We start from the raw sequence: 14,881 nt of genomic DNA on the forward strand, positions 1-14,881 counted from the left end.
CTTCATTGGAGAGCCTGCACTGTCGGCAGATAGATCTTGCAAACGGATGCAGCTGCTAACGACTACTGCTTTGCCCAATCATCATTATCGCAGTCTGCTTCCAAAACAGCGCCCTGTTCCCCACAAAGATCAGCGGATCCTGGTCAGAGTAGTACAAAACAGTGAATTGAGGTGACAGAAAGCACACCTTGGAGGGGATAGGGGTCCATTTGGGATACACTTATATTACTTATTGCAGTGGTCATGATTATCCTGATGGGTGGCAGCCTGGTCAAATCAAGCACCCAATTAAGCACCTTATTGACTTCCAACCACAACAAAGACATTAAGGGAAAGTGAAAATGCAAATGTGTTTCATGCATCTATTCATTACACTGTTCTGCAGATCCAGAAGATGAAGTGGAATAAAAGAGCTGGGGAAGTCATTAGCAGCTTTATTTCTGCTTTGTTTCCAGGGCCCGCTCCCCTTGATGCATCTTTACTCTTGTTTACGCTCTCATTCTTTTCCCCCCTTCCCGTTGATCTATTGGTACCGTGTGTGTCTGTGTGCGTGTGATCAGGAAGGAGTATAGACCGTTTAGTTAAGACAGAGTCGCAGTCTGAAAACCAGACACAGGTTCCCTCGCCCGTTATCTACTGTAAGTCAGCATGCCAGCATTTGTGACACACACACACACATACACACAAACAATTTACAGGCTCTTACACAAACACAAACCACCAGCTTTTACACATACAGAATCTCACAAAAGTGAGAACACCCCTCACATTTTTGTCAATATTTCAGTATATCTTTTCATGTGACAACACTGAAGAAGTGACACTTTGCTACAATGTGAAGTAGGGAGTGTACAGCTTGTATAACAGTGTAAATTTGCTGTCCCCTCAAAATAACTCAACACACAGCCATTAATGTCTAAACCACTGGCAACAAAAGTGAGTACACCCCTAAGTGAAAAGGTTCAAATTGGGTCCAATTATCCATTTTCCCTCCCCGGTGTCATGTGACTGGCCTGTCAGTGCTCAGACCATACGCTGCACACTGCATCAAATTGGTCTGCATGGCTGTCGTCCCTCTTCTAAAGATGATGCACAAGAAAGCCCGCAGTTTGCTGAAGACAAGCAGACTAAGGACATGGATTACTGGAAACATGTCCTGTGGTCTGATGAGACCAAGATTATTATTTGGTTCAGATGTTGTCAAATGTGTGTGGCGGCAACCAGGTAAGGAGTACAAAGACAAATGTGTATTGCCTACAGTCAAACATGGTGGTGGGAGTGTCATGGTCTGGGGCTGCATGAGTGCTGCTGGCACTGGGGAGCTACAGTTCATTGAGGGAACCATGAATGCCAACATGTACTGTGACATACTGAAGCAGAGCATGATCCCCTCCCTTCGGAGACTGGGCCACAGGGCAGTATTCCAACAAGATAACGACCCCAAAAACACCTCCAAGATGACCACTGCCTTGCTAAAGAAGCTAAGGGTAAAGGTGATGGACTGGCCAAGCATCTCTCTGAGCATCTGTGGGGCAAACGGAAGGTGAAGGGGCGCAAGGTCTCGAACATCCACCAGCTCTGTGATGTCGTCATGGAGGAGTGGAAGAGGACTCCAGTGGCAACCTGTAAAATCTCTGGTGAACCCAAGAGGGTTTAGGCAGTGCTGGAAAATAATGGTGGCCACACAAAATATTGACACTTTGGGCCCAATTCGGACATACTCAATTTTGTTGCCAGTGGTTAAGACATTAATGGCTGTGTGTTGTGCTATTTTGAAGAGACAGCAAATTTACACTGTTATAGAAGCTGTACACACATTACTTTACATTGTAGCAAATTGTCATTTCTTCAGTGCTGTCACATGAAGAGATATAATCAAATATTTACAAAAATGTGAGGGGTGTACTCACTTTTGTGTGATACTGTACAAACACATTCACAAGCTTGAATTGTCTCATTGACTGCCGAGTGATACTGAGACCTGGCTAACCTAACCCCGAGTGTACACTCACCATCACAACTTATTTTTAGAAAGCTGAAACCCCTAATGTTGTGGCCTGACTAACTCAATGGTATTAATGTCACCACATCCGTCCTCATAAATAGTCAATATTCATGTCAAGAGCTCTGTTTTATGACTTTATTAGGACTATATATGCCACACTGTCACATTAATCCCATTGGATTGTCTAAACTTTAACTAAAAGCATAGTGTGAAAAAGCTGCCTATGTTATCATGTAGAGCGATAGAGAGACACACACACACACACAGAAACACTGCTCTTATGCATGTCATCCCCCTAATGCTCTCTCTCCCACTGTCTCCATCCCTCCACCTACCTCTCCTGTCCTCTGATTCAGAGCCGGCCCTCTCCCGCCCACACTGTGTGAGGCGGCTCTGTGTGTAGTGGCTCACTGTCTCCCTCGTGTGGACAAAGGCAGTTAAGGAGCACTGCAGCACCACAGTCCCAATGGACGCATGCTGGGTCTCTGTTTCCGCTTCCTCTCCGACTTTCGGCATGCCGTCTCCTGTGAACATCTTCTTTTTCCATTAATGTCAATTGTATCCCTCTTTTTTCACTTCGTCCATGCCTACTCCCAGCCTCTAAGCTGTCAGACCTGTTTGGTGTTGTACGCAAGGCGTCAGGGCCTATGTCTGACGGGGAAGGGGGAGCCAACACACCTCCACCCCCTCCTGCCGCCCCCTCTCCCCCCTCCGCCTCCACTCCACCCATGACCCACACACCCATGCAGTGTAAGTACACTACAGAGTACTTGGAGGAGAAGGGCTGCCCCCCCCCCCCCGTGCAATTACACCCTCCTCATGATACAATCACAAGTGGACTTTTTCGTCACCATCAGTGGAGCGCCAACAGTGCACTTTGAATGTGTCTAAACATGTCCAACATTATATTTTCCTCTGTGCTATACATCCATTTTATAAAGGAATTTGTTTACAACAATAACAACAAAAGTATGTGACTCGGGATTTGTGGGGCATTCAAATAAAATGCAGGAGCGTATAAACCAGGGCAGCAAAACAATTCTCTCCTTTCAAAGAACACCTCCTTGCTATAGGCAAGAGCTTCTCAGACCTGTCCTCTGGGTCCGGCAGTCATTTTCACATTTTAGCTGTAGCCCTTTTAACATAATCTGATAATTAGTTGACACGTTTAATCGGTTGTGCTAGCTCTGGCAGGTTTTACAAACATGAAATGGCTGCCAGTACCAAGGAGAGGTCTGAGAACCCCAGCTCCAGACTGGCTTGATAGTACATTTTACAGGAATGTGCTCACTGGTTTAACAATTAGGCTTAACTGTCCTGCACAGTGTAAGAACAACCAATCTTTTACATTGCTGGCTCAGGGGTTTTATCTAGCCATCAATCAGATGCTCCAACTGCCTCTTGTAATGAAACATCCGGGGATTTAGGTTTGTACCCTGAACCTTCTTGCCAAAGCCCTGATCACTGCCATATGCCTCAAAAAAGCACTCTTAATGGGCAGAAGGGACATCCATCTCATGGAGTGGTTATTTCAAATTGAATTGACAGATAAGGGTTAGAAATATAGATGTAGGAGACAGATGAAGGATTCATCCAAGATAGTAAGCTGCGTTACAGGAGGTGAAATTGTGGCCCCCAGGGTCATGTGCGGTCCAGGACGAGAGCATTAACACCAGGCCAGTTCCCTGAACGTTTTCACACAAGTCAGATCACGCTCAGTGTCAGATGCAACTTTGTCTGCATTGTTTTCTTGTATATACATTTATTCATTTATATTGTTTGTAATTGCACTTATATATTCATTTCCTTTTTGGATCTGTTTTACCACTACACCTCCCTCTTTCTCGCACGCTCTGTCTTTCTCTCACTCCCTCTTCTCCTCTCTGCATCCCTCCATCCCGGCGACCAGTGTCCCGGCTGTCGGACCTAGTGGGCAATGTTCGCCGGCCGCCAGCCGCCGCCACGCCTGCGCCCCTCGAGGCTGAGGTGGTACAGGCCTTCATGCCCACGGCCCCTACATGCAACCCCACCTCCCCCCTGCCCCCTGCTTCCCCCTCCAGCCTCTCCCTCACCTCTCAGAGTGAGTCCCAGACAGTGGCATGACGCCTGACAGCTGGCAGTGCGAGCCGGTTCGAAGGCAGCGTGGGTTTGTACCCGCACAATGTATGCTGGGATGCCACTCACTGGGCACTGGGGACTTGACCTGTGTGGAACAAGCACTCAGAACCCCTAAAGTGTTGCAGTTGTCTGTCAAATTAAGCAGGCCGTTCGTCTAACTCGGTTAAAAGGCAACACAGAAAGTATTTGTTTTTGGTGATGGCACGGTATATATTTTTACTTTATGCCCATGTTTTTCACACCTGCCTAGAGAATACCCAGTGAACACATCTGTGTGCTGTTTTCTTGCTTGTTGGATTTAATCATTGGTATCACATCCGGACACTAACATGAACAGTGGAATGACACGCCAAATGGAATGAGAGAGTTGTGTTTTCATCCTCTAGAATTCTCAACTGGTTGCGTTTGCGCGTCGTTTAGATTTTGCTGTCTGTTAATACCGGATTTGTTGCTGATTACTGTGTGAGCTTGATCAAGATTGGTTGTGTGTATCTTATTCTGGCTTTGTTTCTGTCACAGCACGTAAACAAGAGATAATCAAGATCACTGAACAGCTGATCGAGGCTGTCAACAATGGTGACTTTGAGGCATACGCGTGAGTCCGTCCGTGTGTTTGTGAGGGAGGAATAGACTTGGGTGTGGGTAGCTACACATAAGAAGTAGATTTTGTATATTTGAAATTTTTAGTGTATCAACATTATTTTCATGTGTGCGTTCAGAGGTGTAAAAAGCTTAAATGACCAGGTGAAGGGAGTTCATCGCTAACACTGGTTAGATCCGAACTCCCTTTTACTGGGTAATTTAGGTCTGAATTATGAACACAGCCAAACACAGATTACTTTTACACCTCTGTGTGTGTGTGTAATATTTAAGTGGTTTTCCTCTTCCCAGGAAGATCTGTGATCCTGGACTTACCTCCTTTGAGCCTGAGGCCCTGGGCAACCTGGTGGAAGGAATGGATTTCCAGAGATTCTACTTTGAGAACCGTAAGATCTTTTGATGTGCTTGATATTATATTAGGGGAAACACCTGCACCTATTACATCATATAGGCCAATGGATCACCAGGAAGCAATGCACTGATGAGGACTGTTTCAATGCATTGGCTTAAATAATTAATGTACAGCTGTGAACCATGACTATTGGAGCTGGGCCCTCAGTGGTGAACCATGACTATTGGAGATGGGCCCTCAGTTGTGAACCATGACTATTGGAGCTGGGCCCTCAGTGGTGAACCATGACTATCTGAGCTGGACCCTCAGTGGTGAACCATGACTATCTGAGCTGGACCCTCAGTGATGAACCATGACTATTGGAGCTGGGCCCTCAGTGGTGAACCATGACTATTGGAGCTGGGCCCTCAGTGGTGAACCATGACTATTGGAGCTGGGCCCTCTGTTGTGAACCGTGACTATTGGAGCTGGGCCCTCAGTGGTGAACCATGACTATTGGAGCTGGGCCCTCAGTGGTGAACCATGACTATTGGAGCTGGGTCCTCAGTAGCAGTAGTTTTTCCATACATATGAATGGAAAACATGGATGCCTGTGTATACAGAGCATGACTTAAGACCTTTCTTTTGCAGACCTATGTAGGAGAAGCAATCCTTTGATGACAGTCAAGAAGAAAGTTCTATAGGAAGATCGTTACAATTAAAGCAAAAAAATATTAAATCAATAAAAATAATAATATATAGAAATATATACTGATTTGTATCTACACTGTCTGAGGGTGTAGAGGGCCCTGACGGTTCTCCACTGGTTCCCTTGAATGTGTCATCTTCCTCACCTTTGCCCTCATCCCCCTGTCCCCTCCAGTGTTGTCTAAAAACAGTAAACCAATCCACACCACAATCCTCAACCCCCACGTCCACCTGATTGGCGAGGATGCCGCCTGCATAGCCTACATCCGCCTCACCCAGTTCGTCGATGGCCAGGGCCATCCACGTTCGAGCCAATCAGAGGAGACTAGGGTATGGCACCGCCGGGACTCCAAGTGGCAGAACGTCCATTTCCATTGCTCGGGAGCCCCCGCCGCCCCTCTCCAGTGAGGTATGTGCAAATAAATCTTAATGTCTTGTGTACAACGTTAATTCACAGTTATGTATATGAATTCCAATGAATGTCAATGCATGGAAAAACAAAAATACTTTGGAGAAAGCCAAGATTGTGGATTGGATTCACAAGGACATCCAGTAATAAATATATGTACTCCTCTGCATAAGTGTAACCTGCCTGGATATACTCAGCAGTAACCCTGGGTATTGTGCAACTTGCACTTTGCCTAACGACCCTCTCTCATCCCAGCCATAAGCCTCCAAACAGTCTGTAACATGTGCCATAGGCCGACTCAGTGCAGAAACGTTCAGTCAGATCAAGGCCATCTTCTGTGGGTATAAAATATATACAGACAATTTGCTCAATGTTATAACCTGAGCTCCAGATACTGGACAGGAGCTAGGCCTGTAACATTTATGAAAGTGTGAGGCACCTTCACATATTTCTTACCCAGAATTGCCACATCTAATGTCCAAAGAACAAGCTAATGGTTTTGGGTTATTTGGACATGAACACACAGAGAAATGGGCCTATATCCCCACAACATATTCCATTAAATACATGATTATAGGCCTACATTGGTGATTTTGTGAGTGTATTCACATTGAAATGATTAACTTAGTTTCATTGACGTTATTATGTACCAATATGTGTTTCAACAATTTGTAGTGTCGGCTACTAATTAGCTCAGATATTGGCTAAAGATAACATTTGGCCTGAGGCCAAGCCTACTTGCCAATCCCTGGTCTATAATGCAAGCCTTTTGTAGGCTCCTTCTGGCTGAAGCTCTAAACCATTGTCAGTGGCTAACCTGGCTACAAGTACCAGTGACTTTTATAGTAAGAAGCCATATTGTAACAGCTGGAGAGTTTTGTTAAATAGTGTATCGTATATCCTGCATATCAGCACAGTGGATACTGGCGCGTATTTGTCAAGGGAAAATAACTCTTGCATTTTGGCAACTAAAAGAAAGTTAATATTCAAAACCAAACTAAAACCCAAGGTAAATAAAATAATCCAGAAATGCTTTAAATGTCCTGTCCACTGTCCTTGCCCAGTTGCACAAGCTATCAGGACCAAATCAGACTCACTGCAGTTAGGTACACCGACAGTGAGCAGAACAAGTATTTGATACACTGCCGATTTTGCAGGTAGATTTTTAGAAAGCATGTAGAAGTCTGTAACTTTTATCATAGGTACTCTTCAACTGTGAGTGACGGAATCTAAAACAAAAATCCAGAAAACCACATTGTCCATCCATTTTCTTCCGCTTATCCGGGGCCGGGTCGCGGGGGCCACAGTCTAAGCAGAGATGCCCAGACTTCCCTCTCCCTAGACACTTCCTCCAGCTCTTCCGGGGGGACACCGAGGCGTTCCCAGGCCAGCCGGGAGACATAGTTCCTCCAGCATGTCCTAGGTCTTCCCCGGGGTCTCCTCCCGGTGGGACGGGCCCAGAACACCTTCCCAGGAAGGCGTTCAGGAGGCATCCGGAACAGATGCCCAAGCCACCTCAGCTGACCCCTCTCGATGTGGAGGAGCAGCGGCTCTACTCTGAGCTCCTCCCGGGTGACCGAGCTTCTCACCATATCTCTAAGGGATCGCCCAGCCACCTTGCGGAGAAAGCTCATTTCGGCCGCCTGTATCCAGGATCTTGTCCTTTCGGTCATGACCCAAAGCTCATGACCATAGGTGAGAGTAGGAACGTAGATTGACCGGTAAATCGAGAGCTTCGCCTTGCGGCTCAGCTCTTTCTTCACCACAACAGACCGATACATCAACCGCATAACTGCAGAAGCTGCACCAATCAGTCTGTCGATCTCCCGTTCCATCCTTCCCTCACTCGTGAACAAGACCCCTAGATACTTAAAATCAGCACTTGAGGCAAGAACTCTCCACCAACCTGAAGTGGGCAAGCCACCCTTTTCCGACTGAGGACCATGGCCTCGGATTTGGAGGTACTGATTTTCATCCCAACCACTTCACACTTGGCTGCAAGCCGTCCCAGTGCATGCTGAAGGTCCTGGTTTGAAGGGGCCAACGCGACAACATCATCCGCAAAGAGCAGAGACAGAATCATGTGGTCCCCAAACCTGACACCCTCCGGCCCCTGCTTGCCACATTGTATGATTTTTAAGTAATTAATTTGCATTTTATTGCAGAACATAATATTTGATACAGAAACCTTTGTTTGCAATTACAGAGATCATAGGTTTCCTGTAGTTCTTGACCAGGTTTGCACACACTGCAGCAGGGATTTTGGCCCACTCCTCCATACAGACCTTCTCCAGATCCTTCAGGTTTCAGGGCTGTCGCTGGGCAATATGGACTTTCAGCTCCCTCCAAAGATTTTCTATTGGGTTCAGGTCTGGAGACTGGCTAGGCCACTCCAGGACCTTGAGATGCTTCTTACGGAGCCACTCCTTAGTTGCCCTAGCTGTGTGTTTCGGGTCGTTGTCATGCTGGAAGACCCAGCCACGACTCATCTTCAATGCTCTTACTGAGGGAAGATCTTGCGATACATGGCCCCATCCATCCTCCCCTCAATATGGTGCAGTCGTCCTGTGCCCTTTGCAGAAAAGCATCCCCAAAGAATGATGTTTCCACCTCCATGCTTCACGGTTGGGATGGTGTTCTTGGGGTTGTACTCATCCTTCTTCTTCCTCCAAACACGGCGAGTGGAGTTTAGACCAAAAAGCTCTATTTTTGTCTCATCAGACCACATGACCTTCTCCCATTCCTTCTCTGGATCATCCAGATGGTCATTGGCAAACTTCAAACGGGCCCGGACATGCACTGGCTTGAGCAGGGGGACCTTGCATGCGCTGAAGGATTTTAATCCATGATGGCGTAGTGTCTTACTAATGGTTTTCTTTGAGACTGTGGTCCCAGCTCTCTTCAGGTCATTGACCAGGTCCTGCCATGTAGTTCTGGGCTGATCCCTCACCTTTCTCATGATCATTGATGCCTCACAAGGTGAGATCTTGCATAGAGCCCCAGACCGAGGGAGAAAAATTGGCATTGTATCAAATACTTTCCCCGCTGTATCTGGTATCGCGTTTAAGTTTCAGTGCGTCGTGCATTTAGAGATGCCCTTCTGCACACAATTGTTGAGTATTCATGGCCTTTCTCTCGGCTTGAATTAGTCCTTTGACTTGTCATCAACAAGGGGTGTTGTGTTTTATTGATTTCACCCTTTTCTGTTAACTCCAGTGTTTGGAGTTTATGAAAATCCTAGGAGTTTTCTGGCTGTTTCTGAGATGCTGGGAACACCACATCTGGCACCAATAGTCATACCACAGCCAAAGTCAATTAGGGCTTGTTTACATTACGCTACATTTTCCAAGACACATTGGAGAATGCTCAGGACGCTAGATTATTTTACTGTGTAAACTTGCAGATATCGATAGCTCAAGACACCACCTTCCGAGATAGCGACCCCCAGGAGTTTTTAAGACAGTTTTCTTGGAACCGTATCAAGTTTCTCAGCAGTATTGTGAACAAGTCCTTAGATCACATGTTGTCCCCATTCTAAGATTTGATCGTACAACAGCCAAACCTTTTGAACATGTCTGCATGCTATATATATTTTGCGTTGCGGCCACATGATTTGTTGTTTGCTTATTTCCGTTAACAAGCAGATTAACTAATAAAGTGGCTGGTTAGTGTATGCTGCTAGTTGGGCCATGGGTCGACTTGGGGTCATGGGGTCAAATTTAATTATAATTTTGTTCTGGCAGTGTTGGAATCAATTCAGTTTAATTTCTGCTACTTATAAAGGTGCTTTAACATGCAACGGAAGTGTCAGATTGTATCTCCTTCTGTGTTTCAGGAGGAAAATTTAACGGCCACGTCTAACAGGAGTGCTCTGCTGGAGAGAGAAAGGGGGAGGAATGGAGGGAGGGGGAGAACAAGTCCCGTGTCAGATGGCTCTGAGTCTGCTGCACAAGACCCCTCCTTCACTGGATTCTCAGCATGCACCTCTTCTTTACGACTACCACGCTCTATCTGTCGCCACCCGTCACTGCACCCACTGACATCCATCTCATCAACCCAGCATCCAACAACAATCTATAGTCTTGCCAACAACAACAACCTGACAACAGCTTCCTTTCCCCCTCAATCCTGAACCACGGACAACTCACGCCCCCCTTCCACAAACCCCAACTTCTCCAGCCCTACTGTTGCCACAACTATAAAGAATATTGGACCGTGGTTAGAGAGTGCTTCGAGGGGTGTGTTGAGAGGGGTGTGTTGAGAGGGGTGTTGTAGTGTTTTCTTGGCCTCAGTATGCATTTCACTCTTCCTCTTTTGTCACATGATGTCTCCTCTTCTTCCTCTTGTGAATCTCCACTTGTGTTGTGTAACACTGCACAGAAAATACAGTATGTAAAGTTTTAAGTAAAATCTATTATTATCATTATTAACCTTATTATTATTACAATTACACATTTTAAATTGTATATGTAATTTGTATAATTAAAATTATTGATGCCAGTGGTTTCTAGAGTTAAAGGAAATAGTTTTTTTTTTTTTTCTCAATCTTTTTAAGGAAGCATGATGTTTTTCAATATTTACAGTGGCTGTTTTTTTATTGTGGCTATAAGTAACAAAATGGTATTGGCAGTTTTTGTATAAGCTTCTTCTATGTATTCTATTCTATTATACTAGGCCAAAGCTAAGTTTAGGGGAAAAAAACATTTTTGGAGGGGTGTGTTTGATGTGGTGTGGGGAAGCAAGTGTGTACATTTTAAATAGTGTGTATGTTTTTGTGCGTGCAAGTTTGTTTGTGTGTGTGTGTGTGTGTGTGTGTTCATAGGTGGCAGGTTTGATCAACTAATTAGAATTTTTAGCATTTCAGGATGAATAGCTACAATCGTTGTTGGCTTGGTTTGGTGCCATCCGTGCCCGGTCACAATAAGTGTATATTCCCGAAACAAGGACATTGAACAGTAACAGAGGTTTTTATTTAATTCACATGTATCATTTTTGCCTTTTTGTGTTTATTACTATATCTCAGAGGATGGACCCACAGGTTCTCTTTGGTTTTGGCCGTTGGTGTTCATGAAAGCTCTGCGCTCCCTAGTGCTCCTACTGGTTTGAGTAGGTATTGTAGAATCAACACACAACTTGACAATACACTGCACTGTATTGCACGCACTGCAAATGAGGCCTCCACTTACTGCCGCTATAGAACAAGAAAATAAATGATACCACAGCAGTATTATGCTTTAGTGTCCATACATATCAGAATCACTACTTATCTTTTAACTGTTTCACAGTCTTCTAACAGTTTTAAAACAGCAGCAGATCCTTTCCTGCCTCATTTTTCTGTACGGTGATGCTTTGTATAACCTTAAGTTAGCAGCGTTGAGGCCTTACACACTTATAAAGCCATATTGCATTACAATTTGCTACTGTCCTTTCTTTTACGCTTCACTCGTGCCCGTTGCACTCTGAACCTTTATAAAACCTGGAAACTGCATTACTACTGAGGTCCTGCATTGAGAGCCTTGCATAGGGTTGTCCTCACTGATGCCTGTTCAATATTTTTAGGGGGCTTTATGTAGTTCTAATAGGCAGGCAGTTAGAAGACTACATTATGTCTGTCCGGATAGATGTGGGCGTCTGTACATGTTTAAGTATTGAGGTCATGTGTATATGTATGAATGAGTGTTTACTGTCCAGACACCCTGACTCTTTGCCCTGTGTCTTGCTCTCTGCCCTGTGTCCTGCAATCTGCCCTGTGTCTTGCTCACTTCTCTGTGTCCTGCTCTCTGTCCTGTGGTCTCTAGTTAGTGCTGCTCATTTTAAAGCAGAGAGAAGTGGCTGAGGTCTGACAGAGAGCCTCGAGTGTGTGGGAGAGCCCCTATGTTGGTATTTGACATGAGGGAGATTTCCGAAATATGTTGGGAGAGAGATATTAGCAGAAGAAGGCTTTATTTCAGGGGCCCTAAAAGTCCTCTGCCTTCAGTCCGGGACTTGCTTTACTTATGGTTTAATTATCTTTTTATGTATATTATATTTTGACATTTGTAATATCATTCTTACTCATGTTACAACTGAGTGTTGACTTGTGCTTCTACTTGTTAGTTGTGCGAGGGTTTAAAGATGGACAGATTGATTGAAATACTGTAGGAATAGATAGCAGTGAGGGTGTGTGGCTTTTTGGAGAACAATCAGCATAGGACTGTTTCTCATTAACAAAGTGGTGTGAAGATTTTTCATGATACCGTCCTATTGCCATAGTTGTTTTATCTGCCTGTGATTGGCTGCCTTCGGAGGTGTCTCGTCGCTATTGGCCAGATGTTTTTTAGCGACCGCATCTCATTGGTCAGTCAGGCAGTTTGTCCTCAGGTTTATCTTTATTTGATTATTTATTTATTTATTTATTTTAATTGACATTTTATTGTGCTTTTTCTTCTGTGTTATATTCAGTTGTCCCTCTGTACAACTCATGTGCTTGTTCAGTTACCTTCTGTTGCACTGTGAGTCAAGGAGTGTTTCCACAATTGAACGAGGAGGGGTTCAACTTGTGACGCACAAAGTGCTCATTGAGTGATCAAGCTAAGAGTGACCCAACCAATGACCCCAGCCACACAACCCCTCCCACCAAAAAGATGAAAAAGAAGCATGTACAAAGATGTTGTTCTCATGTTCTTTTTAGTGTGTTTACTAGCAAATGAATATAAAAGGGGGTAGTGTACACTAACATAAAAGCGCTATTAACTGGCATCTTAGCTGGCATTTCTTTGCATGACAGTCAACAGGACACTTATTTTTTTCTTGTTTTTATTTTCTACTGAATGCTGGTATACTAAACCTTTCTCTATCTATTTTCGGAGCTTTTTAAGTGCATAAAACTATTTTTGTCTCGAGATGATAGATTGGCCTATATCGAAGATGGATGATTATGATGAGGCTGACTATGATATTGATGATTATAATGTGGATGATGATAAACATGTAACGATGATTCTATAGCATGCTTTTATATTGGGCTCAGTGTTGTCAGTGCAGAGTGGCTTGATATTGTGGTGCAGTAGAGAGTGGAGTGTGGAAAACCTCTCAGCCATAAACACATCCAGGAACTCCTGCTCAATTCAACTTGTGTGTTACTGAGAGGGAACATCCAAAATTCCATTGAAGTCAGACAATCTCTTGGTCATGCATTACTGTAAATGAGAGACTAAATGAAAATGTGTCTTAAGTAGAAGTTAGAATTTGCCACATACAGGGAAACTGCTTAAATTTGTCCTCAACAGGATGTAAATGCTTGCAGTTCTATCAATGTTCCACTAGGGGTCACTCTCACGTTTTATAAAGTACTACAAGATGATGAGGGGTGGGTCTATCCAAGATTGTACAGCACCGTGGCTGCTGAAGTAACTCTCTAAGAAGCCACCCATTAGTTATCAGTTCCAATATCATTTGGAGGAAATAACTATTCTTTTTGCGGGAAACATTTTAAATAACATAAATACAAAGTGCATCCAACTTGACTGGACCACCTGCACTGACAACACTGAACTAGTATCTCTAGTATTTATTTAACTATTTTCCTAGTCTCTCTGTTTAAAAACCTTATTCTATCATTTATTTACAGTTGGGTCTTTATATAAGAGAATCTGTCTCTTTTTGTTAGTTTGGGTTTCTTCTGTAGAATATATTTATCCAATATTTCACTGATTCTTCTGATAATTGCTCTGTTCTCTAATGTGCTACATGTCTTTCTCTAACTTAAAGAAATGTATTAAGATGTTACCAATAAAATGACAGAAATAAAAAATTTAATTGTCTCCTATTTTCTCCAATCTTTCTTCAATGTCACCTTTTGATTTATGGAGAAATGCCGTATTCAGATTCACACTATTTATTAAACCGAGATGAACAAATAATATTTTGTATAAATGAAAAATCAACTGAAAATAAAGGTAAAATAAAGGGAACAGTTAAAAAACGTTTTTGGAAGTAGGAATGACAGTGTTTAAGTGTAACTTAATATTCTTCAAATAAAGACTGATAGAATGGACAACATTTTCTTTGTCAAGTCAAAACTAAACTGCATACAGCTCTGGAAAAAATTAAGAGACCACTCTTAATTTTTCTTAAATCATCATCTGTACATTCCATTCCAGTGTCTGTTAAATTCCAACACAGGCACACCCCAATTTACTTAATGAGGTACTGATTAGGTGATTATCTGAGCAAAATCCAATTTAACAAGGAAAGGTATAAAAACCACTGTTGTGGTCATCACTATCCTCTTGCAATAGGACCATTTGGATGGCAAAAACAGTAGTAGTTGTTATGGACATTTTGAACTGATGTATTCTTGGTCCTATACATGTATGAATGAGTTACTAGTTAAAGATACCGAGAGGGGTCTGGTGTTTGAATAAGAGACATCCCTGACCGGCACTGGTGGATTAGAGGGGTACTCATAAATCTGTATAACCCTTTAGTGTCTCTGTTGATTAACCAGACATTGTGTCTCCTCAGGAGTTGAGAAGGATAAGGTGGGGGGTAAATGTTACACAAGACAGATGGGCAAAAACCTAACACACCCATTCAAACATTTGAAATAAATACGGATTGTTCATGTATGGAGTTAGAGACTCCTCAGACAATTATGTGTGTAAGCAGTTGACGCGTCTCTCTTATTTGCAAATAATAATAAAACTGTTAAATTGTGCCAAGAGTATTT

At 43.6% G+C, this 14,881-nt stretch overlaps 1 protein-coding gene across 40 annotated transcripts in view; it reads left to right on the forward strand.

Moving 5' to 3' along the window:
- camk2b1 (calcium/calmodulin-dependent protein kinase (CaM kinase) II beta 1) overlaps window positions 1-13,968 on the forward strand; it is an 80,365-nt gene extending 66,397 nt beyond the window's left edge. For 20 of the 40 annotated variants that reach the window (XM_029124729.2, XM_029124732.2, XM_029124734.2 and 17 more), the window contains 7 exons: window positions 561-638; window positions 2,603-2,755; window positions 3,915-4,085; window positions 4,643-4,718; window positions 5,015-5,109; window positions 5,938-6,171; window positions 10,007-13,968. In XM_029124729.2, the coding sequence (XP_028980562.1) occupies window positions 561-638; window positions 2,603-2,755; window positions 3,915-4,085; window positions 4,643-4,718; window positions 5,015-5,109; window positions 5,938-6,170 (806 nt within the window). In that variant the 3' untranslated portion in view covers window position 6,171; window positions 10,007-13,968. The remainder of the gene's footprint in view (window positions 1-560; window positions 639-2,602; window positions 2,756-3,914; window positions 4,086-4,642; window positions 4,719-5,014; window positions 5,110-5,937; window positions 6,172-10,006) is intronic. The other 20 variants (XM_029124748.2, XM_029124749.2, XM_029124750.2 and 17 more) reach the window with 3 other exon arrangements.
- Window positions 13,969-14,881: the final 913 nt, after the last annotated feature.

Source organism: Esox lucius, chromosome 13 (assembly GCF_011004845.1).
Source record: "Esox lucius isolate fEsoLuc1 chromosome 13, fEsoLuc1.pri, whole genome shotgun sequence".
In the NCBI taxonomy this organism is placed as follows: domain Eukaryota; kingdom Metazoa; phylum Chordata; class Actinopteri; order Esociformes; family Esocidae; genus Esox; species Esox lucius.